Here is a 27,405-nt window from a genome sequence, read left to right on the forward strand (position 1 = left end):
TTGAATGCGGTATCTGATTGGAAGCCAGTGAAGTGACCTGAGGAGAGGGGTGATATGAGTATATCGGTTCTGGCGGAATAAGAGACATGCAGCAGAGTTCTGAACAGATTGAAGGGGGGATAGATGGCTAAGTGGGAGGCCAGTGAGGAGTAAGTTGCAGTAGTCAAGGCGAGAGGTAATGAGAGCATGGACGAGAGTTCGGATGGTGTGTTCAGAGAGGATAGGGCGAATTTTGCTGATGTTAAAGAGGAAGAAGTGGCAGGTCTTGGCTATCTGCTGGATATGCGCAGAGAAGGAGAGGGAGGAGTCAAAGATGACTCCGAGGTTGCGGGCAGATGAGATGGAGAGGATGAGGGTGTTATCAACTGAGATAGAAAGTGGAGGAAGAGGAGACATGGGTTTTGGTGGAAAGACGATGAGCTCGGTCTTGGACATATTCAGTTTCAGGTGGCGGTTGGACATCCAGGCAGCAATGTCGGATAAGCAGGCTGATACCTTTGCCTGTGTCTCTGCGGTGATGTTTGGTGTGGAGAGATATAGCTGGGTGTCATCAGCATAGAGATGATGCTGGAAACCATGAGATGAGATCAGGGAACCCAGGGAAGAGGTGTAGATTGAGAAGAGAAGGGGTCCAAGGACAGATCCCTGGGGAACACCAAGAGATAGGGGATAGGGGTGGAGGAAGATCCATGCAAGTGAACTCTGAAGGTGCAGTGGGAGAGATAGGAGGAGAACCAGGAGAGGACAGAGCCCTGGAACCCAAATGAGGACAGTGTGGCAAGAAGTAAGTCATGATTGACAGTGTCAAAAGCGGCGGATAGATCAAGGAGGATGAGGATGGAATAGTTGCCTCTGGATTTGGCAAAGAGCAGGTCATTACAGACTTTAGAGAGTGCTGTTTCTGTCGAGTGAAGAGGGCGAAAGCCGGATTGAAGTGGATCGAGGATGGCATGAGAGGAGAGAAAATCAAGGCAGCGGCTGTGAACGGCACGCTCAAGTATTTTGGAGAGGAAGGGTAGGAGGGAGATGGGGCGGTAGTTGGAGGGACAGGTAGGGGCAAGTGATGGTTTTTTGAGGAGAGGTGTGACTACGGCGTGCTTGAAGGTGTTAGGGACAGTTGCAGTGGAGAGAGAGAGGTTGAGGATATGACAGATGGAGGGGGGTGACAGTATGAGAGATGATGTTAAGTAAGTTGGTCGGGATGGGATCAGAAGAGCAGGTGGTGCATTTCGAGGAGGAAAGAAGGCGAGCGGTTTCCTCCTCGGTAATGACAGGAAAGGAGGAGAAAAAGGCCTGGGTTGGTTGGTTGAGGGAGAGGGTTGAAGGGTGAAGAAGAGATAGCTTGGTAGTGAACTCAAAGTTGATCTTTTGCACCTTGTCGCGGAAGTAATCAGCCAGTGATTGAGGAGAGAGCGAGGGGGGGGGGGGTGGGAGCGGAGGGCACTTTGAGGAGGGAGTTAAGGGTGGAGAAGAGACGACGGGGGTTGGAGCTGAGAGAATTGGTCAATTGGGTGTAATAGTCCACAAACACAACATACAAACTTTATTTTTATTCCCTTTCAGCTTTTTGTGTATTTTTCACTAATACAACAGTGAGACCCTGTACCTGTAGGTTTACAAACTGTAATTTTTCCACCTTCTACCTAATTGTCCTCAGGCTGGCTGCTGATGCTCACTGACCTTACATGTGCTTGAATTCTACCACTCAATTTATGAGTCATCCCTCTCAGTAGGAACCACAGATAAGCTGAGCTAACACACCTTGTCGAGGAAAAGAACCATTTTTCCATTTATATTAAACATTTTCTTGTCACACACCTTCAGTAGGCAGGTTACTATATTCTGTGACAGTTCCCTAAAATGGTTCTATTAGGACGTTAGGACCACAATAAAGTACATGCTTACAGCTACATGCTGCTTATGCACATAAGTAATTAGAATATATATGTGCACATGCATGCAGAAATGCCACAGTTCTTCCTAAGGGCTATTCTGTAAATTTATGCACATCATACAGGCAGAATCTGGGTGAAGTGTGTGCGGGTTCCAAAGTTAAGCATGTAACTGACAGAATATTTTAAGTCAGTGGTTCTCAAGCTGTTGGTCAGGATCCCAAACAGGGTCACATCATTAGTGGATGGGGTCACATAAACAGGCCCCTCTCCAGCCTTCACTGTAGTCTCTGCCCAGTAGTGGTAGACATCATGGGCAGGGCCACCAAGAGACACAGCTGGGCCTGGGGCAGGACCCCCCCCCCCCCCCCCGCTGGACAGCCACCGCACCCCCCTCAACAGGCCACTCCCCCACATTCGTGCCGCCTCAACACTTTCCTGTCACTGTGTCCAAGGAGGTACCTCCTTGCCTGTGTCTGACTCCTCCGGCCTTGGTCTGTTGTCTCCTGCATGCTTGGACCCAGATGATTGCATTAATGCAATATTATGTTAATACAATCATCCGATTCTTGGCACGCAGGATCAGGAGAGAGACAGACCCGGAAACAGGCAGGCAGAAAGAAGCTAGCTGGCACCAGGCCCCCCCCCCCTTGGAGGCAGGGCCTGGGGAATTTTGCACCCCCCCTCTCAGCAGCACTGATCATTGGACCCGTCAGCCAGTCAATATTTGCAGGCCTGCCCCCTCTTAGACTGGACATTCATGCAGAGTACCGGGGTCTGTAAATGCACACTGGCTCAAACCCTGCACTGATTGCCACCACTGCTGCCATTATCGTCCTGTTTTAGAGGAGGAGGAAATGGGTGAAGGAGGGCAGGGGTTGGAATCTGCTATTTTGTTTTCATCATCATCTGAGGTCATGTGAAATTTCAGGAGTCATACAAGTTTAAGAAGCTGTGCTGTAAGTTATCTCCCTGATTCTATAAAGGTCGCCAAAAATCACACACACACAAGTTTAAGCGTGTTCCTGATTTGCATGCACAATTTAATAAGGGAATTGAACTCGGTTCCCCAGGATCAAAGTCCACTGCACTAACCACTAGGTTACTCCTCCACTCAGACTGGCTCCTACTTATAGAATCACCCCTATGGGGATAATAATCCAAACGGCTTGTACTGGTGCAGGGCCAATTTAAGCATTAGATTGTCTCAGGTACAAAATTAGATGGTGAGCCCTCCAGGGACAGGGAAATACCCGGTGTACCTGCGTCTAACTCACCTTGATTTACTACCGAAAAAGGTGTGAGCAAAATCCAAATAAATAAATAAACTAGGCAAACTGGCTGCCCCAGTTCAGATTTTGGCAAACTAGGCAAAATGGCTTAGATTTAATTTGAGAAATGACCACAATAATCTGAGCTATAGTGGACTCCCTCAGTTGTAGACATGGACAGACTTACATCCATCCCTGTGACTGTAATGGCACTTAGGAAAACATGCTGGAGTTCCTGCCATCTCCTGTGCAATCATTTCAAGTTTCTCAGTTGGAGCATGCTGCAATGCAAACAGTAGCTCCCTTTTAATATATTCCTGGTGGCTTTGCCATTGCTAACCTGAAGACTTTGAAATTTCAGGGGCGTAGCCACGGGTGGGCCTAGACGGGCCCAGGCCCAGCCACTTTTCCTTCAGGCCCGCCCAGCGCCCACCCTAACAAGCCCCAACCCAAGCCATCTTTTCCTGCCTCTACTGCTGGCTCTCCCCATCTGCGTGGTCTGTTTAATTTTAGTCCTTGAAGCGCCGTTCTCCCTCCAGGACCGCACCGGCGATTCCGATAGCCTTCTGCCAGCGTGCATTGTCGGGGGCGGGGCTTCTCCTTAGGCGCATCCCACCTCAGGACGCGCCTGAGAGGCCCCGTCCCCGACGACGCACGCTGGCAAAAGGCTTTCGGAATCGCCGGTGCGGTGCTGGAGGGAGAACGGCGCTTCAAGGACTAAAAATAAACAGACCACGCAGACGGGGAGAGCCGTCAGAAGAGAGGGAGGAGATGGCGAAGGGAGAAAGCGCTGCCAAGGTAGGCCGAGAGAGACAGAAGAAAATGCCGGGGGGGGGGGGGGGGGGGGGGGAGGGAATATTTTAAAATTACTGTGTAGGGGTGGGGTTGGGAACAGCCCACCCAAGTTAATGCGGGGCCCGCCCAAAATGGCAGGTCTGGCTACGCTGCTGCTTTGAATGCATGGAGGTAAAGTGACATTTGCAGTTCCACAGGCATAGGGCTATAGTACTGTACCAGCAACACCGAATGTCTGAATGTCATTCTTGCACCACATGTTGCAGTGTTATTTCAGTGCCAAAAGCAGTGTTGATTCATTGCTTCTGATATATCTTTAAGGGAATGTTGGAATTCATTGCCAGAAAATGTGATAAAAGCAATTAGCTTAGCAGAGTTTAAAAAAGATCTGGATCATTTCCTAAAAGAAAAGTCCATAAACTATAATTAAGATGGATTTAGAAAAAATCCACTGTTTATTTCTCGGATAAGCAGCATAAAATCTGTTTTACTATTCTGGGATCTTGCCAGGTACTTGTGACCGATTGGCTACTGTTGGAAACAGGATAATGGGCTCGATGGACCTTCGGTCTGTCCCAGTATGGCAATGCTTATGTTCTTATGTTCTAACTTTCTTTAACCTAATTAGCTGCCTGACATTTTATGATAACTTTATTAAAATAATAATGTGTAGTCATTACGGCTCTGATCATTATAAACTAGAACTAACAATGTGCAAAACCCACTCTGACGCTGAAGAAAAATGCGAACTGGCAGTTGAAGATTTGCAGCTGGCAGGGGATTAATCAACTGTGCTGGTCTTCTTGCCTTTTAAAGGTAAGTTTCGAAATCAGGGGTGAGAGGTTCCATTCATTTCAGTGCCAGCAGATCTCATTGCCAGGGCTTTGAAATACAGTGGGTGTGCATGTAAAGAAATTTTCTTCAGATGTATGCTGTCACCTCATTTTTTGGGACTTGGTCCAGCAGATGGCACCAAAGAACTAAAGTGAGAGCAGTATTTATACATTATAAATGTGATTTACTGTAGGCAGCAGAATCAATGTACACCAAACTATAAAGCAGAGGTTCTCAGCCCAGTCCTTGGGACACACCCAGCCAGTCAGGTTTTCAGCATATCCACAGTGGCATAAATTTGCATGCACTACCTCCATTGTATGCAAATCTATCTCATGCAAATGCCTTGTGGTTACCAAAAAGCATACAGGCAAGTGGTCTGCAAAATCCAGAATAGTAAAAAAGAGGAGCAGACCCATGTAGTAAAATAAAATGATATTTATTCAATACAGATACACAAAAACAGCATGTGGTTCCTCTAACTGCCCAACATAGCCATGTTTTACCCTCACAAGAGCCGCGTCAGGGACTTAACATAAAACCAGCAGGAGTAGTGCAATGTTTTCCCTGTCTGGTTAGTGCAGTGCAGCACACAGAATAAAACTTACTCAGAGTGAGTTCTCTTAACCAAGCAGCAGCAGCCTGATATACTGGCTGCCCTAGGATGCCAATAGCTAGAAGTGTCCCAAAGATTAGGCAGAGAACTGCTGCTCTAACCTTTATTGGTTCCTGCACCCCTTTAACTGATCAATGAAACCCTTGCACCCCCTTTCTAAACCACATGTCCACTAGTGACTACTGACAGCTACATATGTCGCTATAACTTTTAACAGTGCTAAATGTACACTTGTCACTAAAATTGCAGTAATACACAGTTGTGCTACCAATAACTGTCCTAGTAACTGCCTTCACTCTGTCTAGAAAGTTTCACTAAATTGCCCCAGATTTCAAGACCCTTCTCTGCACCCTATTTGATCTCTTCTCACACCCATTGCGGGTGTGGGCACCACTGGTTAAGAACCCTTGCTCTAAAGGATAATTTGCATACTTAAAGAAGGACCTTAGTCCTAAAAATCCTGCAGGCCAGGCTACAACCATCCTGCTGACACTAACAAGGTTGGTTTCTGGAGCATTGCAGCCTGTTGGTAGTCACCTGGCTATGTCCTGGCAAGAGCTATCAGAAGGGGAAGGTGGGATGGGCACTATGCTAGGATGGACATTACAGCTGCAGAGATTAACTGATAGCTCCTATGCAGCTATTCCAGTGTGATTCTGTCACTGGAAGCAGACCCCGCCCCCTCAGCCATGTCAATGGAGGGGACCTACTCCTTGACCACCCAGGGCATAGTGTACCCTGGTAATAGTCCTAACCATGATCTGCAACATAAGGTGGGATTGCTTCCTTTGGTGTTCAAGCTTGTTTGCAATAGGAATGGGCTGTTGTTTGCAATGATATAAGAAATGTCAAATGAGATATCCTATATCGTTCCCAAACAAAAATGATCAGAAAACAATATGGCATTTCATGCTTTGTCGTTGGTCAGTAATAGTGCATACTCTTTAGAAAGGGGGTGCATTGTTTCAGAAAGAGGACATACTCTTTCCTGATGGCAGAACTACTAAGCATGTATGAACTATTGCACACGTGCACGCTAGTGCACATAAGAAAAATTGTGCATGTTTGAATGCACACCCTATCGGGAAAAGAGTGCATCCTCTTTTCACATAGTGCACACTCTTTCCAATGTCCCCCCCCCCCTTTATTGGAAACTGGCAAAATGGTAGAGTTGTACCGAATAGCATATTTTATTATTCAGCCGAATACGAACTCAGCACGCAACTCTGGAACGCACTACCACGCGGCCTGAGAGCGGTCTACGAGTTGACAGACTTCCGCAAACGATTGAAGACCTATCTCTTCGAAAAAGCATACCGCAAGGATCAAAACATATAAATCCCATATACATCACAACAATGCCTCAAGACGTTACCTCACGTACTCCACTTCCACGTACTCTCTCCCTTCCAACAATCTACCCATAGATAAAAACTGTTTACCCCATCGCGCTCCTGCTATTATTCGATCACCGTAGCAATTCCCCAACGTCTTATCCTATAGTTTCTACGCCCCAAAGGTGATTGATCTGACTCTATCTTCTTAACTTTTCACAATGTAACCCATAATCGTAATGTAACAAACTGTATTTCCATTATTTACAATGTATTGTAAGCCACACTGAGCCCGCAAATAGGTGGGAAAATGTGGGATACAAATGCAAATAAATAAATAAATAAATAAATAAATAATGCAAAATATTATTCGGCTGAATACGTCTACCGAATACAAATAATGGGCATTGAGCTTTAACATAACAAATAATAAAAGAAGCAATGTGAAATCAGAGATCAAGGGTTTATTTCAGTAGGATTTAGCACAGTAGAGTCCCGGATTATTCATATTCGAATTTAAATCACTATTCGGCCGAATACGAACAATGTATGTGGGGCACTATATGGGGCTGAATTGAATCGAATATGAATATTCAGTGCAGCCCTACAAAATGGCCAAATGAAAATTCCTGTAAATGATGTGAAAATTTTCTGGCTGCTCATTCCTACTTTGTAATACTCCCAGACCTGTTCTTACCAGTCTCATACAGTAGGACAGCAGGTAAAAATCATTAGGTTCACCCAGTCCACCTCACCTCATGCCTAGAGGAAAGCCACAGACCTCAGTCCACCCTCTGTCCCCCCCACTTCTCCTTCCCACTTGGGATCCTGTGTCCTTATCCCATGCTTTTTTTTTTTTTTGCATTCCTTTGCTGTTTTCGTCTTCAGCACCTCCCTTGGGAGAGCATAGAGGAGCAGGGGGGAAAGAAGCCTGCACAAAATAGAAATATTTGATATTTCCAGAGACTTAATAAAGCTTGTAAGTGACAAGTTGATGTTGTATACAATAATATTTCATAGCCTAGCTTTGGGAAGTTATGCTGTCTTTTCTCATTCTCAATCATTTAGGGCTCCTTTTACTAAGCGGTGGTAAGCCCAATGCGGGCTTACCGCTGGCTATAACGGAAGTACCGCCAGGCTACTGCAGCAGCCCGGCGGTACTTCCCACCCCTATTGCACCGTTATTTCCGATGCTAAAAAAATGTATTTTTGTAGCACCGGACTGTACCTGGCGGTAATTGGGCAGTGCGGCACGATACCCAATTACCACCGGGTTAGTGTGGGAGCCCTTACTGCCACCTCAATGGGTAGAGGTAAGGGCACACCCCTGAAATGGCCACGCAGCAAGTGCTTTACTTGCTGCCCAGCCATTTCCTGCAGGAAAGCGAGACCTTCCCTTTTACCAGCTGTGGTAAAAGGGGACCTCGGCACGCGTGTAGAGCAAGCACCAACACCAGCGCTGGCCCCCTTTTGCCGCAGCTTGGTAAAAGGGGCCTTTAGGGACCTATTTTCAAACTGCCTGTATAGAGTTCAGGAAAACTAACTGGTCAACTGGGCGAGAAGCTTTAGGAGAATGTGGAAGAGCAGTGGGCAAAATTAAAAAAAGATAATGTAAAGTCAACAAACCATCTTTGTTAGGAAAATAAATAAGAGAAAGAAAAAGGCTGCTATGGTTTCGAAAAGAAGCAGCTAAAAAGATAAGAGAGGGAAAAAAAAGGTTAACATTCATAACTTAAAAGAGATGCAGAAAGAGGATAACAATATCTGGAAAGGCTAAGAGCAGCTGTGAAAATAATCAGGTTTCAAAGATGAAAATGGAAGAAAAAAATTGCATATGACACAAAATGGGGATAAGACTTTTTTTCTTTCTTTCTTTTTTTTTATAGAAATGCTAGTGGCAGAAATGCAAAAGCTGCATTGCCACAGTCAAAAGGGAAGGGAAGGGATATGTGGAGGCGGATGAGTTAAAAGCAGAGTTTCCTAGACATATTTCTGATTGGCGTTCTAATAGATTTAGCACGCTTTGACTGATAAGATGCCCATTATATTTCCTATGGGTGTGTTATCATTTAGCACGCACTAAATCTGTTAGTGCAACTTAGTAAAAGGACCCCTAAAATAAGGAGCAGGAATAGGACCATGGAAAACGGACACAAATAGGAAGAGACGTGAGGTATACTTTGAATGATTTTTAGAAAACTATTGGCGATGCCTTGATAACTAATCCAAACCAAGTACAAAACATATAATAGGGAAAAAGCCTCAGCACCCTCGTCTCCACCCATATAAAGAATCTAACAGGGTGAAAAGGACTTTAAACAGGGTCAATTATCTTCATAGGCATAAAAACCCCTTTCACACAAAATATTGTTAAAGCTCCACTTACAGTTCAATTTCAACTGGATCCACCAAACTGAACAAGACAAAATCATAAAAATGTCAAACACTTAGGAGCCCTTTTACTAAGGTGGCCTGAGCTGGTGTAGGCGCATGTTTTGGACATGCGCTGGTCCATTTCCTGAGCGCATCTTGGAAAAGGGGATTGTTTTAATGTGCTGGAAAATGGACGTGTAGCAAAATGAAAACCAGCGCACATCCATTTTCGACCTAAGACCTTACCGCCACCCCATTGAGTTAGGGGTAAGGTCTCACGCACTAACCGGGTGGTAAGCATCCATCAATTGCCGAATACTGCCAGGTAAGTGCCATGCGGTAGAAAATAGAAAATATTTTCTACCGCGTGTTTTGGGCGCGCCAAAAATGGAATTACCACCGGGCGGTATGCCAGTTTGACATGTGTTGGACGCGCATAGGCATGAAAAAGGGCCCCTTAGCTTGTATCTTAAAAGAAGATGCACTTTAACTTTCGTGAGTCAGTCACACCGACTGTGGCCAGAGTTTCACTATTTCAGCTGTCTCAAGGCGTGAACAAACAATCAGCTTATTTCAGTGTGAACAATCTTCACGTCACTTGAATCCCATTATTTGTTCACGCCTTGAGAAAGCTGAAATAGCAAAACTCTGGCCACAGTCGGTGTGACTGACTCACGGAATTTTAAGTGTGTCTTCATTTAAGACACAAGCTAAGTGTTTGACATTTTTATGATTTTGTCTTGTTCAGTTTGGTGGATCCAGTTGAAACTGAACTCCAAGTGGAGCTTTAACAATATTTTGTGTGAAAGGGTTTTTTATGCCTATGAAGATAATTGACCCTGTTTAAAGTCCTTTTCACCCTGTTAGATTCTTTATATGGGTGGAGGCGAGTTTTGTACTCTGCAAGGGAGAATTTAGTATATAAAGTACTTTTGCATATTATATGAAAGAGGACTTGGTTGGGATTTGTTGTATACATAGGCTTTCATCCTCTTTTTTGTCTGATGCCCTGATAACTTCCAGGTTCACCCCATATCTGCCCACCCCAGCACTAGGTACAGAATAGTCAGATCTCATATTTAGTGCACTCTCTGATTAAGAGCTGCTGAATTTCAGCTCTGCATCGGGACAGCATGGCCTAATCAGGAGTGACTCCTACCTGGTTAAAAACCACACTTGATATAGACATGAATTGTTTGTTTACTCTTTCCAAAAATACTAGGACTAGGGGTATGCGATATGAATCGGAGAAAATTTTTCTTCACTCAATGTGTATTTAAACTCTGGAATTTGTTGCCAGAGAATGTGGTAAAGGCGGTTAACTTAGCGGGGTTTAAAAAAGGTCTGGACGACTTCCTAAAGGAAAAGTCCATAGATCATTATTAAATTGATTTAAGGAAAATCCACTGCTTATTTCTGGGATAAGCAGCATAAAATGTATTTGTGACCTTGATTGGCCACTGTTGGACCTTTGGTCTGTCCCAGTGTGGCAATAATTATGTACTTATGACCCATAAGTGATTGGTTAGGAACTGGTTGAATGGGAGGTGTCAAAGGGTAATGGTAAATGGAGTTCACTCTGACCACAAGGACTGGTTTTTGGTCCAGTTCTTTTCAACATTTTCAAAGCAATATTGAAGAAGGATGAGCAGAGTTTTGTATTTCTCCAGAATGTGCCTGGTAATGTGGAGTTCGTGTTGCTGTCACTAAGGTGCCATCAGAATTTTTTTTTTTTTTTGCATAGTGAATAGAAAGGGGAAATACCATAATTCTGCTCTGTACCTACTAACATTGGGGGAGGAGTTTACAGACCTGGATTTGCGGGGTTTGTACTAAGGTTCTCTCCGATTCTGCATAGACCTCAGGGTTCATTCTCATGTAAAGTAAGTGACGTGCTTAATGCTTCTTGGTATATTTGTCTGGTTTTCTATCATCTCATGATTTTTTATATGACCAAGCAAAGGCATTAATATTAATTGTGCCTCTGTAAGTGATTCCTACTCTACTGTATACATGATTTGGGGGCATGAGTGGAATGTGTATGTATGGGGGGGGGGGGGGGGGGGGGGGGGGGGGGGGGGGGGGGAGGGGGAAAATCTGGAAAAAGTCAGAGAAGATCTATCCACAAAACTTTCTCCAGGGCAACATAAGTGGTTAAAATGCTTCTGCACTGGATAACATTTGTTTCCATGCCTAATCTTTCCTGAATTACTCTTAATCTCCCAAATGTGGCTTTCTTCTGAATTTTGTGTTGGGTTGGATACAGAGAGAGGGGGTGGCAGGGGAAAAGCTCACTGCTCCTTTCTAGTTCCTACCCCAACATATTTCTAGTATGTGCAATGGACCTTAAAAAAAAAAGAAAAAAAAAGAATTTGGCCCCAGACAATTGAAAACCGGTTGAGGAATGGTCCACCCATCTATCCTAACAATAGTCCTTCCTCTGCACTCATTTTTGCTCTTGTATTTCCCACACACAAGAAGCATTCGGCTCTCTGGTGTGTAATAAATTAGTTTGTTGACTGGTTACAAAGAGCATTGTGTAGCCGAAGTGCATCACATTGTTAGATGTACTGGTTTGTGGGCATAATGTACAATGCCTTAGGCAAAAAAAGAGAACAGGTCCTTGTACTTATCTGTGTGTTGGAAAGTTTAAACTCATTGGGCCATAGGTGGAAAGTGGAGCAGAAGTACGGACTGGTCATTGTCAAAACAGGTTGACAAGTGTTTGCTAAAGGATGTATGAAAAGTGCAGTTTTTGGCCTGTGAATAATTTCATGGTCACTATGATGTCACAACAACTTCCATAGTAGGATTTAATAACATAATCACTCATGCAGATGGGCAAAACCTGGTAAAAGCTTTTCCAAGAAGACAGCGAGCCATTAGCAGTAAAATCTGGGAGAAAGCATGGCTGGTGGGAATTACAGCAAACGCACACCAAAAAATTATGCATGGACTAATGAGCTCCTTAAAGGAAGCTTTGATGAGGCTGGCACAGAAAACTGAAGACTCATTTTTAGAAAAACTAAATATGAAAATGCAAAACCCTTAAGAGAGAAGCTTCACTGGCTCCCACTTAGGGAGCGCATTACGTTCAAGATCTGCACGATTATACACAAAATCATTCACGCAGACGCCCCAATCTACATTCTAAACCTTGTAGACGTACCTCCAAGAAACGCCACATGAGCATCCCGCAAGTTCCTCGACCTGCACTTCCCCAGTTGTAAAGGACTAAAGTACAAGCAGATGCACGATACCACATTCTTGTACTTGGGCACGAAATTGTGGAATGCACTGCCTACAGACCTGAGAACAATCAACGAAACATTTTTCGCAGATCTCTAAAGACATATCTCTTCAACAAGGCATACAATGAGAACTAACGGCCACACAAATCCGCCTGACACTCACCTACTATAACTACCAATCACTATAACTACCTAATCACCCCTTTCTACTTCCTTCTACCCTTACCTAACCTCGACATAATATTAAATGTATCTGTCACCCTGCAATGACTTTGCTAACAAAATATGTAAGCCACATTGAATCTGCAACTGACTATGTTAACAAAACTATCACGTAAGCCACATTGAGCCTGCAAATAGGTGGGATAATGTGGGATACAAATGCAATAAATAATAATAATAATAATAATAATCTTTTCAGGAGAATCCAGACAATTTGAGCCTGCTTCACAGTGTCTGAATCATTTATTCCTCAGATTGGTAACTGTTTACTTTTCTCCCATCTCTCGGGTTGCATTCCCAATGACTGAGACACAGACGTGTGTGGATTTTTTCAAAGAGCAATGTAAAATCCATATCTTTCTGTTGCTGGGATACTGTATAAAACACAGTACCTCAGCTGAAACAACACTTCCTGTGTAGTCAGAGATTCATCTTAGAGAATGACAAGGGGACAAAGTTTGTCCCCATTCTTGCCCCATCCTCATGGGTTCTGTCTCCATCCCCACCCCATCCCAGCAGATTCTGTCTCCGTCCCCCTCCCCTCCCCAGAGGCTCTGTTTCTGTCCATGACCTGTCCCTGCAGGTTCTGTCCCCGTCCCCATCTCATCCCCGTGGCTTCTGTCCTCATCTGCAGAAGCCTTGAATACTTATGATTTTATATTTAAATCTTTTTGTTAAAGTATAAAAAGGAGCAATATGCTGTGCAACTGTTGTTTATAAATCACAAATAGAAAACAATAATAACAACAACAAACAACTATAATAACCCCCACAACCATCACCCTCTACCCTTCCAACCCCAACAATAGCTGACTTCTACTACCTCAAGGAACCCTAATCCACCCTGTTAAAATGTCCAGGGGTACAAAACACAACCCTTTTTGTATGTCTTAATGGGGGAGAAATATGCCCTATGAAGCACTGGTTTGATTTATTAATCTGTGAATGAATAAAAGGCATCAATAATCTTAGGATTCAGTCTAGCTCTCCTGTCTTCTACAATCCTTCCTGCAATAGAAAATGTCTTCTCAGAAGATGTGCTGGTAGCAGGAATGTACAGGTTCCCTCATGCAAATTTTGCTAGTTATGGCCAGCATGTTTGCATGTTTTTCCAAACATCAAAATATCATGGTCTGCATCACTCAAACATAAATAACAGTCCAGTTCATTAACAGGCTTCAAAGTTCAAAATGACACAGGGACAAACCCATGGGCTCTGTCCCCATCCCCGTCCTTGCCCCATCCCCATGGAATCTGTCCCCACCCTGTCCCCATGGGCTTTGTCCCTGTCCCCCTCCTCAAGATTACCGTGGGTCCCTGTCCCTGTGTCATTCTCTAATTCATTTCTCTGTTGTTGCATGACTTTGAGAGCAAGTTGCGAACAGACAGAGTAACATAGTAACCAATGGCAGCTAAGGGCTAGCATGGTCCTTCGAGTCTGCCCAGTAAGATGGCTTAGAGTGGTATTTGCTGCTCCATGCAGAATGTGCAGGGTAACTGTTTCTAAATTGTTGACAGTGAGCTGAATTATAGTTGTATATTTAACAGTGTATGAAGGACGAGCGGGACTTGGGGGTGATTGTGTCTGATGACCTCAAAGCTTCCAAACAGGTAGAAAAAGCGACGGTCAAAGCCAGAAGGATGCTTGAGTGCATAAAGAGAGGCATGACCAGCAGGAACAAGGAGGTGATAGTGCCGTTGTATAAGTCTCTAGTGAGGCCCCATTTGGAGTACTGCGTGCAGTTCTGGAGACTGCACCTAAGGAAAGATATAAACAGGATGGAGTCGGTCCAGAGGGTGGCTACGAAATTAGTAAGCGGTCTTGAATGCAAAAATTATAGGGACAGGCTTATGAACCTCAACATGTATACACTGGAAGAGAGGAGGGAGAGAGGAGACCTGATAGAAACGTTTAAATATCTCAAGGGCATTTATGTACAGGAAGAGAGCCTTTTTCAAATGAAGGAGAGCTCTGGAATGAGGAGGCATATGACAAAGTTAAGAGGGAATAGGCTTAGCAGCAACCTAAGGAAGTATTATTTCACAGAAAAGGTGGTGGAGGCGTGGAATGGCCTCCTGGTGGAGGTGGTGGAGTCGAGGACTGTTCCAGAATTTAAAAAGAGCACTTGGATTCTATTACATATCACACACCTTCTTTTGTTTCACGTTTTTTGCTGTTGTCGTTTTCACTTTTACAGCATTTTGGTTTGTCTAATATTTTAACATTTGTTCTTATTTGTTTCATTGCTAGTCCTTTTAGTTTGTCTTTTATCTCATATGGTATTTTTTATATTCTTTTACGCTTTTTTGTGCCTGTTTAAAATGCTCTGCTGTTCTTGCAAAGCATTTCTCTGTAAGAGTGTAGTCCAATAAATCAGATTAGCACGCTCACACCCATAACCGTCTTTTTAAGGCACTATATTTTAGTTTTCTATACATTATCTACGCTGCTAATACATTTCTAGTTTTTTGTAATATTTGATTTGCAATATTTTTATATTTTTATTGTTGTTTTTGTTCCCATTCCGTGCCACCTTGTTTATGTAACATTATTTTTCTATTTTTTATTTTGTATTCTTTAATTTATAATTTTTTTATTTATATATTTTTCAATTTATATTCTCAAAAGTTTTTTAAACTAGTATTTGGAGGATTTTTTACATATATTTTTTATATGGTATTTTTCAAATATGCTTTATCAATATACACTCAGACACATTTTTTTCTTACATTTGTACCCCATGCTTTCCCACTCATAGCAGGTTCAGTGTGGCTTACATATTATATACAGGTACTTATTTGTACCTGGGGCAATGGAGGGTTAAGTGATTTGCCCAGAGTCACAAGGAGCTGCCTGTGCTTGAAGTGGGAGTTGAACCCAGTTCCCCCGGACCAAAGTCCACCACTCTAACCACTCCTCCACTCATTATTTTATTTTCTGATCAGACTATCTTATAAGAAGATTTTTAATCATCATCTGTTCAAGTGTTATCTACGATTAAGGTCAGTGTCATTAAATTAACATACATCTATATCCATGGCCCTTTCTGCCTCAATCATACCATTGAGTTTGCCATTCATTATTCTCTGCCAATATTTCTTGTTTTATTCTATTCTTTACATAGTGTTAGTCTATTTTTTATTCACAGTATATCATTTTCAGATTTCAAAGACTACTTTCAAATTTCCATATACATGTTTTGTATTATGATTTGTATTTGCTGTTGATATAGTTTGCATTTTAACATAAAACTTATCTTGTACATGCACATCTACCATCTGTCATATAACTTTTTAACAAAAGATATTAATATATATTTCCTGGTGTATTTTATTTTAATAATGTATACGTTTTTGTCTTTTATCTATTAGGTTTTATTCCATTTCGTTCAAATTTAAACGCCACTCTTAATTTTTCATTTTATGCTTGTTTCTTGAATAAAAATATAGAGTGCTTTTAATATCGTTTATACACATATATATATTTTTTACAGAAAACATAATTTCTTGTTTTTTAAAAAATATATTATCTGTTGTATTATTATTTAAAATGCATATGATTTTGTTTTTATACAATTGGTGCCATTATTTCATTGTTTAGTTTTTAATCTTTGTCTATTTTTACATCCGTTCCAGAATTAAAATGTAATGTACCTTTATTATCTCACATATACATCCCTGTACATTTTGATATGTTTTTTATTTGTTGTATTGTTCCTTATTTTCTTATGTTTTTAAATTTGGCTACAGACTCCTGATGCAGGCCTAACGGCCGAAACACGACGTTGTGTCGAGTCTCCGTACCACAATAAACTTCGCTTTTATTATACATCTTCTTAGTCTTTGGGATCCTTGGTCGTCCTCCCACTTTCTGTACTCCAGAATTTTAAAAGGCAGGGGATAAGCATGTGGGATCGCTTAGGAACAGGAAGAATTAGGGGTTACAGAGGATGGGCAGACTGGATGGGTCACATGGCCTTTATCTACCGTCATGTTTCTATGTTTCTAACATGTGACCTGGTTGCACTTTGTAAGTAGGGAATATCAAGATGCAATAATCATCTATTATAAACATGAAATCTTGACTCTGCTTGAGTGGAGGAGTAGCTTAATGGTTAGTGCTGCAGAGATTGATCCTGGGGAACTGGGTTCAATTCTCACTGCAGGTCCTTGTGACTATGGGCAAGTCACTTAAACCTCCATTGCTCCAGGTACAAATAAGTACCTATATATACTATGTAAACCACTTTGAATGTAGTTGCAAAAACCACAGAAAGGTAGAATATCAAGTCCCATTCCTTTTCCCTTTCCCTTAATGAAGTTAGCTGACATCATAGGGAACTGGTTTTGATTCCCATTGTAGCTCCTTGTGACCTTGGGCATGTCACTTAACCCTCCATTGTCCCAGGTATAAACCACCCCAAAAAAACAACACCTCAGATTGTGAGCCCACAAGAGACAGAGAAAGTACAATGTATAATGTGTACAGCACTGCATATGTCTTGTAGCACCATAGAAATAAGCAGTAGAGGTCAGGGGAAAGGCGTTGCCCTGACCTGCCTAATTCTTCCAATCTGTCCCCATCAAGGGATTTGTCCAGAGAAGATTTTTCCTCCTTTGAGGGAGTTTCAGCTATGCCACAGTTGCCTATACCCACTTTGCAACATCTAGGAGTCCTTTTAATAAGCTGCGGGGAAAAAGGGCCCTGCAGTAGAGGCAGGGGTCATTTTTGCCGTATGCCAGGATGTTTTTACTGCAGCGGGTAAAAAGCCCTCCCCTCAAAAATGGCTATGCGGCATGATAACTTTTACTGTATGGCCATGCGGCGGGGAGCACTTACCGCCATCCATCCATTCAGGTGGCGGTAAGGGGTCCTACGGTAACCTGGCGGTAACCAGGCAGTATGTGGCGATGCCTGATTACCACCAGGTTAGTGCCATGCTATAAACATTTTTTTCTGGCAGGCCAAAAATGGGGTGCTCGAGGCGGAACTACCACCGGCAGCCGTGTTGGACCAGCGGTAGTCCTGAGTTAGTGTGCGGTAAGCTCATGTTGAGCTTAACGATGCTTTGTAAAGGGTCCTCCACTGAACAGCCACACCCAGTTATGGGGCCCTTTACTAAGGTGCGGTAAATTCGGCCTGTGCTGGTGTAGACATGTGTATTGGACAGGCGCAGGCCAATTTTTAGCGCACCTGCAAAAAAGGTCTTTTTTGCCGAAAATGGATGTGTGGCAAAATAAAAATCAGTGCGCGTCCATTTTGGGCCTGAGACCTTACTGCCACCCATTAACATAGTGGTAAGGTTTCACACGTTAACCGGGTGGTAATTGTCAGCATGCGTACACTGCTGATTACCGCCCAGTTAACGCCATGCGGTAGAAAATAGAAATTATTTTCTGCCGTGCGTTTTGGACGCACATAGAAATTAGAATTACCGCCAGGGGCACGTGGTAGCCAGGCAGTAGTTCTAATTTGTAAGCGCATAAGGAAGTCCCTACTGGTGAAGTGGAACCTTCTTAAATATCTTTGTTAGATGTTTGGAGAGTGGTGAAACGGACTGAAGCATTGCTACAGGGCCTGGTACAGAAGCTCTGTCATTTTTCCCAGGAAGTTGTTACAAAAATGGAATTATTTGAACAGCAAACTCAGTAACTGGACAATGCTATTAAAAAATCTGAAACCCCGATTGGGTCTGTACAACAGATAGTCTTTTTGTTGCATAGACAGCTAGAGGTGTTGGAAAATCAGATTAGGTCTTCTAATCTGAGATTTTTGAATTTTCACGTTTTGTGCCTTATCTGCTGTGATTTTATTGAGAAAATATTTCAGGGAATTGTGGTTCTGACTAATGCGGGTACTATTGGTGTTATAAAATGTTATTATTTGCCAAAGAAGGTCCTTAAGATAAGTCAGGTTGAGGGAGGCACTCGCCTCCACCTACCCTCCTCTCCTCTTTCCTCTACACATTATTTGATTTGCTTGCTTTATTTTTTGTCTATTAGATTGTAAGCTCTTTGAGCAGGGACTGTCTTTCTTCTATGTTTGTGCAGCGCTGCGTACACTTTGTAGCGCTAAAAAAATGTTAAATAGTAGTAAGTAGTGTTAAGAGAAATGAGATTTCAGATTTAACAGCTTTTTTAGCAACAACTCAAGACAACTTTCCTGAACACTCTACTGGTATCATTTATTTTGAAAAACTTTTAAGGGCCCTTTTACTAAGCCGCGTAAGAGTCTAAAGCGCACCCAATGCATGCCAAAAAGGGAGTTACTGCGTGGCTCTTGAAGTAATTTCATTTTTGGCGTGTGTCCGATACGCGCATCTGGAAAATAATTTTTATTTTTGGCCGCACGTATCGGATGCGCCAAGTGGCATTTGGCTTGCATAAGTCATTCCTGCCCAGTTACCCTGTGAGACTTTACCGCTAGGTCAATGGCTGGCAGTAAGATCTCAGACCCAAAATAGACGCACGGCAATTTTCATTTTGTCGCACGTCCATTTTCAGCAAAAATGTTAAAAAGGCATTTTTTGTAGGTGTTCTGAAAAATGATTCTGTGTGCGCCCCAAACCCGCGTCTACACTACTGCAGGCCATTTTTCAGTGCACCTTTGTAAAAGGACGCCTTAGTTTTGAAAAATTAGTTCAAGAAGAAAGGTTACTTATTTTGTGGAAGAAGTTACAAATATTTCCAGATGTTTCTAGGGCTACACAACTTGGACAGTTTTTGCAATTGAAGGGTAGGGTGTTGTCTAAGAGCTACTTTAAAAAAAAAAAATTCCTTTAATGTGTTTAATTACCTTTTCAAATACTAGTTATGTTTTTTATAAACCAGATCAGTTAGAAAGGCTTTTGTTATCTTAGGTGGACGATGTTTGTTAGATCCCCTTGTAGGTGTAATGTATAATTGGTGATATATGTTTCTTGTTATAGTTTCCCTTTCTCTCCTTCTCTCTTTATGCAGGATACTTTGTTTCTTGAAAGTGCTTATTGATTACGGTACATATATATTTAATTAGTGACAGAACAGCAAAGGAAAATTAATCTAACCAGAAATGAAAAGTACATGAAGCATAACCCAGCAAATCAATAGTCTTGGTCTTAAATAAGACCAAACTTATCCCAGAGTTTTTGCATAGGCACAAAATAATTCTCCCTTCATCTCCCTCCCCACCCCCACCCCCCTTTATCAATAATGTACCTGGACTATATGATTCTGTCTGTTCCAGCAAGCATACATACAATAATGTAGCAAACTGTTTAACAATAGAAACTCGTGGAAAGTTTTTAGACAACCTCCTCCCAATGTTTATAATAACAGCCTATAACTCAAACTGGAGTCGGTGCTTCCTTTGAGTGCTGCTGCATCCTCTCAGTTTTCATCTGCATTCCTCCACTGGCATCTGTTCCACAATCAAGTGCACAGGAACAGGTTGGGTTTGGAATTTTTCCTTCCCTCCTTCCTCTTCCTGGAAGGCAGGGTAACTAGAAGGAAAGACAAGGAAACAATCAAAGCCAGGCCAGGAATGTTTGGTGCAACACAGAGCACTCATCTGCAGGAGGGCTGGTAGAGAGATTTGGGGGTTACTTTAAAAGACCTGCAACCTTAATTAATTAATTAATAGGATTTATTTATTTATTTATTTATTAGGCTTTATTTACCGCCTTTTTGAAGGAATTCACTCAAGGTGGTGTACAGTAAGAATAGATCAAACATGAGCAATAGGCAATTACAGCAGTAAAAATATTCAAGTAACAATACAAAATATGGCATGGTATACTACTTGCAATGACAACACAATACATAATAGAACATTATAACTGGTAGTGAAGGGTAAGGCAAAGTTGTAACATATAGATGAGTAAGAAAGTAGGAAGAATTTGAAAGTAAGGTGACTGATTTGAAGAAAGTTGCACATGAGGTCAGACAGATGGTTAAATATTATCTCAGTTAGGCTAGGAGTAGATAAACATGTCCCGCTGCAGTATGTGCAGCCCGAGTCAATCCTTTTGTGTGTGAGGTAGACTATCAAGTTAGTTACTTCTTCCATTAAAGGCTTGGTTGAAGAGCCAAGCTTTCACCTGCTTCCTGAAGTAGAGATAGTCTTGTGTTAAGCGGAGCCTTTCAGGCAATGCATTCCAGAGTGTGGGGGCTACTCCGGAGAAGGCTCGCTTGCCGGTATCACATTGCGTAATGTCTTTTGGAGAGGGTGTAGTTAGTGAAAGTCCTTGGGAGGACCTTAGTGTCCTTGGCGGTGTGTGCAGGATCATCCTATTCTTCAGATACTTGGGGCCATTTCCTTTCAGGTCCTTGAAGATCAGGTATAGAGTTTTAAAGTTAGCCCTGTATTGTATTGGTAGCCAATGAAGTTTTTGCAAAAATGGTGTGATGTGGTCACGTCACTTGCAACCTTCTATGAGTCTTGCTGCTGCATTCTGAATCAACTGGAGCTGGTGAACCTCTCCTTCAAAGGTAGTCAACTCTGGAATGTCCTACCCAGACCCATTTGCTTTATCAAAGACTACCTACCCTTCAGAAAATCGCTGAAAACCCATCTATTCAAGGAAGCTTAGCCAAACGCCATGACCTAACTTTATGTACCCACCTATTCTTCACCTGACCCTGTGACAATGTCAATGTCTCAGACCACACCTCCTCCAATTTTTCCCTATGTTTTATCCAACCCTATCACCTTATTATCTCAATCTAGCCTAAAACTAGCTCCTCCTCCTACCTCTTATACCCTTCTCCCTTATAATGTTACCTATCTACACATCTCCTTTACTCTGTTAAGCTTAGACTGTATTCTCTCCATTATACTTTTTTAATCTTACTACTATGTAAGCCGCATTGAACCTGCTATGAGTGGGAAAGTGTGGGGTACAAATGTAACAAATAAATAAATAAAATTTGGTTGGATCCCAATACTTCAGTTCCTTTGGGAAGCCCTTTGACCTTTCTGTGTATTAGCAAAGGCTTTAAGCTCTTTGTGGAAAGGACCCTAACTCTGAAAACTGAGAGCAATAAGACTGAATTCTATAGCTGTTATAAATTATAAGATGCAATATTTTTTTCAGATGCATTGGACTATATCCAGGTTCCTCACTGTGGCATGGGTGGAGTTAATAAGGATTCTACTTCCCCATTCCTGAGGCCCAAAAATTTAGGGAGTGAATTGTTATTATTACTAGTAAAAAAGGCCCGTTTCTGTTTGAAAGGAAACGGGCGCTAGAAAGGATTTCCTCGAAATTATAGACCGGTGAGTCTGACGTCGGTGCCGGGGAAAATGGTAGAGGCTATTATTAAAAACAAAATTACAGAGCACATCCGAGGACATGGATTACTGAGACCGAGTCAGCACGGCTTTTGTGTGGGGAAATCTTGCCTGACCAATTTACTTCAATTCTTTGAAGGAGTAAACAAACATGTGGACAAAGGGGAGCCGGTTGATATTGTGTATCTGGATTTTCAAAAGGCGTTTGACAAGGTACCTCATGAAAGGCTACAGAGGAAATTGGAGGGTCATGGGATAGGAGGATTAAAAACTGGTTGAAGGATAGGAAACAGAGAGTGGGGTTAAATGGGCAGTATTCACAATGGAGAAGGGTAGTTAGTGGGGTTCCTCAGGGGTCTGTGCTAGGACCGCTGCTTTTTAAATATATTTATAAATGATTTTGAGATGGGAGTAACTAGCGAGGTAATTAAATTTGCTGATGACACAAAGTTATTCAAAGTCGTTAACTCGCGACAGGATTGTGAAAAATTACAAGAGGACCTTACGAGACTGGGCAGCTAAATGGCAGATGACGTTTAATGTGAGCAAGTGCAAGGTGATGCATGTGGGAAAAAAGAACCCGAATTATAGCTACGTCATGCAAGGTTCCACGTTAGGAGTTACGAACCAAGAAAGGGATCTGGGTGTCGTCGTCGATAACACGCTGAAACCTTCTGCTCAGTGTGCTGCTGCGGCTAGGAAAGCGAATAGAATGTTGGGTATTATTAGGAAAGGTATGGAAAACAGGTGTGAAGATGTTATAATGCCGTTGTATCGCTCCATGGTGCGACCGCACCTTGAGTATTGTGTTCAGTTCTGGTCGCCGCATCTCAAGAAAGATATAGTAGAATTGGAAAAGGTGCAGCGAAGGGCGACTAAAATGATAGCGGGGATGGGACGACTTCCCTATGAAGAAAGACTAAGGAGGCTAGGGCTATTCAGCTTGGAGAAGAGACGGCTGAGGGGAGACATGATAGAGGTATATAAAATAATGAGTGGAGTGGAACAGGTGGATGTGAAGCGTCTGTTCACGCTTTCCAAAAATACTAGGACTAGGGGGCATGCGATTAAACTACAGTGTAGTAAATTTAAAACAAATCGGAGAAAAGTTTTCTTCACCCAACGTGTAATTAAACTCTGGAATTCATTGCCGGGAAATGTGGTGAAGGCGGTTAGCTTAGCAGAGTTTAAAAAAGGGTTGGACGGTTTCCTAAAGGACAAGTCCATAAACCGCTACTAAACGGACTTGGAAAAATCCAAAATCCCAGGAATAACATGTATAGAATGTGTGTATGTTTGGGAAGCTTGCCAGGTGCCCTTGGCCTGGATTGGCCGCTGTCATGGACAAGATGCTGGGCTTGATGGACCTTTGGTCTTTTCCCAGTATGGCATTACTTATGTACTTATGTACTTATGTGTGTGTATCACAGAGTGTGTGTGAGAATGAGTGTGTGATAGAGAGAGAGAGTGAATGTGTGAGTGTGTGTGACAGAGAGATTGAGACTGGGTGCGAGAGTGTGTGTGTGAGAATGAGAGTGTGTGCCAGGGCCTCCCCTCCCTCCCTTCCAGTTCCAGGGTCCTCATCCTCCCTCCCTCCCTGGGTCCTCATCCTCCCTCCCTCCTTGGGTCCTCACCCCCCTCCCTCCCTCCATCCCAGGGTCCTCCCCCCACTCCCTCCCAGGGTCCTCATCCCCCCCTCCATCCCTCCAAGTTCCATTCCTTCCAAGCATGGTTGCATAGCTGTACAGTGACATGCATCATCTTTCACTTTTGCTTACCCACATCGCTATAGCGCACCCGTTTCTGATGGAAATGAAACGGGAGGCAGGCAGGCACAACTGAGGCTCCTAGGGGCGGCGTTTTTTTCGTCAGCTGGGGGGAGTTTCGGGAGAGCGGCAGCGGTTCGGGAGAGGAGAGGAGAGGGAGGGAGGCGGTGGCTTTTTTAGGGCAGTTGGCAGGGGGAGGAGTAGGGCTCCCCCTGCCTGGGTCACGGTTTGTTGCTGTGCATCGGGCTGGTGACGTCATCCGAGACACAGCCAATCAGTGGGATGATCTACTCCATCTACCAGACCACCTTCGAGAGATCCACGGTTCCAGGCAGCCTCAGAACGTTGGAGGTGAGAATTATTATATAGGATTATATTTTTACATGGAAGTGTCTCTCTTTGTACAATACAATATTATTACTTGAATTCTGCTAAATACCATACAGCTCATTGTGAATTACAGTACAAGATAACTGGTCAATTATTATTATTTTTTGGATTGGATTTTTGCTGACACCTTTTTCAGTAATAGCTCAAGGTGAATTACATTCAGGTACATTGGGTATTTCCCTGTTCCTAGAGGGCTCACAATCTAAGTTTATACCTGAGGCAATGGAGGGTTAAATGACTTGCCCAAGATCACAAGAAGCAGCAGTGGGATTTGAACCAGCCACCTCTGGATGTCAAGACCCATGCTCTAACCACTAGGCCACTCCTAGAAATTTCAATATATACAATTATTATTTTTTAAAATTTATATTGAAAAGTTTTAATAAATTCACAAGCAAATAAAACTTGCTGCAGCAAAGAAGTTAAAGTTCACCATATATACAGAAGAAAAATTTGTTTGATATTCAAATAATAACTTCTAATCACTAGTCCTCAAATATAAAAGATCCATTTCACAATTTACAGGGCAATTAAATGAAGAAAAATATTATATTCATAGTCAGCAGAACAAACAATATTTTGAATACAATTTACAAGCAACCTAACCTAGAGGTAAGCTAGCTGCAGCAATTTCAGCAGGGGAAGTAGCTACTTGCAGCTCAAGAGATTTTGAGGACACTAAAGCAGACAGATGTTCAGGTTCATAAAAAAAATATACACCACATTCCATGAAATATTCCTGGTTAGTGCCTAAGAGATAACTGGCTATAGTGTGTTATATATCCGACTATCCCCGAATATACAATTCATATCCAGCTATTGTAAGCGGCTACATGGGGCTGCTTAAATAGCTGCTATATCTTTAGCCGGTTTAAAGTTAACTGGTTATCTTCAAATATTGACATAGCCAGTTAACTTTAAACCTGCTAAAAATAAACTGGATATTCAATGCTGGACACCAGAAACGGTCCAGCATTGAATATCCGGGCTGACCACCAACTGTGGGAGGTTGCCAGGCTTGCTGAATATTGGCCCCATAATGAGTATTTTGTAAGGAAATTAAATATTTACAAGGAATCACAATTGGAAGGTGGCTCCTATAGACAAAACATGCTGTTTCAATTCAAGGAATTGCCTTCTCCTATGCTGAGTCCACTTAGAAACATCTGGAAAAACTGAGACTTTAACACCGTAAAAATTAGTCTCTATCATGATAACAGAGTTTCAAAACTGCCTCTTTGTCTTGTAAAAAGACAAAAGAGACCAGCAAAGTAGGTCTATTTTTAATTTCTTCTGAAGAAAACTCAAAAATTGCCGAGACATCCAATGGATCAGTTTTCTCTTTTGCCTTCCTATGGCTGAGGCAGATCAACCGTTAAAGAAACAAAATTTAGTTAGGGAAAGCCAACTGGAAGAAGTGGGTTTTAAGGAAGAGAAATCTCTGTACGTAAGAGTATGGGTAGATTCAGGGCTTTTTTTGTGCCAGAGCTTACTGTCATCTTTTTTTCCCCATCCCCGCTTATCTCCTCCAGCTCCCGCCTCTCTCCTGTGGCCACAGCTGCTTTTCCCAATGAACAGCATCAGCGCCGCAGGCACAGCAAGGAATAGCAGGCACAGGACTGCAGTGCTGGGACACATGCTGTTGTCTCCGCTGATCCCCTGCACTGGAACAGGAAGCTGATGTCAGAAGGACAAAGGATCAGCAGAGCCAACAGCACACTCTGAGCACTGTGGCCTCATGCCTTTTACTTCTTGATTTTCCCACCACTGCTGCTGATTGGAAGAAGCAGCAGCAGCCGTAGGAGAGTTGCTGGATGGGGTGAGAGGAGGCAGGTGGAGAAATATTGGATGAGAGAGGGGACAAGGGGAGAAATACTGGATGTGGAGAGAGGGGACAAGGGGAGAAATACTGGATGTGGAGAGAGGGGACAAGGGGAAAATGCTAATGAGGAGAAAAGGGGCAAGAAGAGAGATGCTGGATGGGGAGAGAGAGGGGGCAAGGGGAGAAATGCTAATGGGGAGGAAAGGGACAAGGAAAGAAATGCTGATTGGAGAGAGAGGGCAAGGGGAGAAATGCTGGAAGACTGGATAGTAAGAAAGAACTAAATGAGGATAAAGGCAGAAAATAAAATCTACGAAAGCTGAAAGGAAAAGGAGGAGAGAAAAATGACAAACAGGAAATCCTGGCAATAGAGTTAAGAGAAGATGAGGAAAATAGAAACTACAGACTGGGACCAACACAAATGAAAAGAAGTACATGGCCAGACAACAAAGGTAGAAAAAAGAATTTTATTTTTATTTTAAGTTAAAGTAGTGTGGTAGCTGTGCTAATTTTTTTTGTTTTATGTGTAGTCGTTAATTTGTAATATAGTGAATGGAATATTTGAAATTTATGTCTTCTATTTTTATAGCACGGGGAAAATATTTTTGTTTTTCTGGTGTTATCCTGCACGCCAGAGTCTGATTTTGTGGGATTTCAGCTGATGTTTTTTTGTCTACATATTTTATTAGTTTTGTTGGGCCTAGGGACGTGTACTATTTTCAAATGATACCTTTTTATATGCTCCATGGTTGGTAAAATGGGTGTGGCTATTGTGGGGGTGTGGCTACTGTAGGGGTGGAGTCATAGATAGGCATCCTGTCCTTAAGGTTGACACTGTATGAGTACTGGCACCTTTTTTTCTACAAAGGAGCACTGGGTAGATTGTTCCAGAGTGTTGATCCCACCACACTGAACATCATCTTCCGAACTATAGAAGATGGTATGGTGCTCAACGAAGGAACTGACAGTAGTGATTGTTGGTTAAAGCGGAGAAGCCATCCAGGCATATAAGGCTGCAAACTAGGCAACAAGAAAGCAGGCAGCTTTGTATAAAAAAATCTTGAAACCAGAAGCAATATTTTATAGGTAATGTGATGCTCCACCGGTAACCAGTGTTCAGCTTCAAGAAAGGGAGTCACATGGTCATATTTTGTAGCATGAAAAAGTAGCTTTACAGCTATATTCTGCATCAGTTGCAGTCGCCTGGTCTCTCTCTCTCTCTGACCTATGCTCCTAGATAGAACATTACAGTAATCCAGCCATTGAATAGCTAAGGCATGAATTACAACGCACAAAGCCTGCATCATGATGTCCGTTGGACCCTGGACACTGACGTTAGACAACTCTATAGTCAGCTCACCCAACACTGTCGATATCAGTGTGTGATCAACTGGATCGGAGATCTGCAGCACTGCCTGGCCAGCATTGCTAGAAACTAATCCTGCCTCTTTCAATCGTGGCAGCTGCAGTGCAGGGTCCTTGGGTTGAGGAGACGGTTCAGGACCTAAGAGACTCAGCAACCAATCACATGCCAAGTTGCAGTACTTCCTTACTCCAACAGCAGCCAT

The 27,405-nt window shown here is 42.7% G+C and overlaps 1 protein-coding gene across 1 annotated transcript; it reads right to left on the bottom strand.

Annotated features, from left to right (window-relative positions):
• On the bottom strand, positions 1–27,405 carry LOC115469729 (the record flags this gene model as incomplete). Its single annotated transcript, XM_030202518.1, has 3 exons — positions 27,013–27,405; positions 702–818; positions 1–507 (listed from the first exon to the last, which is right to left on the bottom strand). Coding segments are annotated over exons 1-3 (1,017 nt in total), but the record flags the coding sequence as incomplete, so codon positions are not given.

The sequence above is a fragment of the Microcaecilia unicolor genome, chromosome 4, assembly GCF_901765095.1.
Source record: "Microcaecilia unicolor chromosome 4, aMicUni1.1, whole genome shotgun sequence".
Lineage (NCBI taxonomy): Eukaryota > Metazoa > Chordata > Amphibia > Gymnophiona > Siphonopidae > Microcaecilia > Microcaecilia unicolor.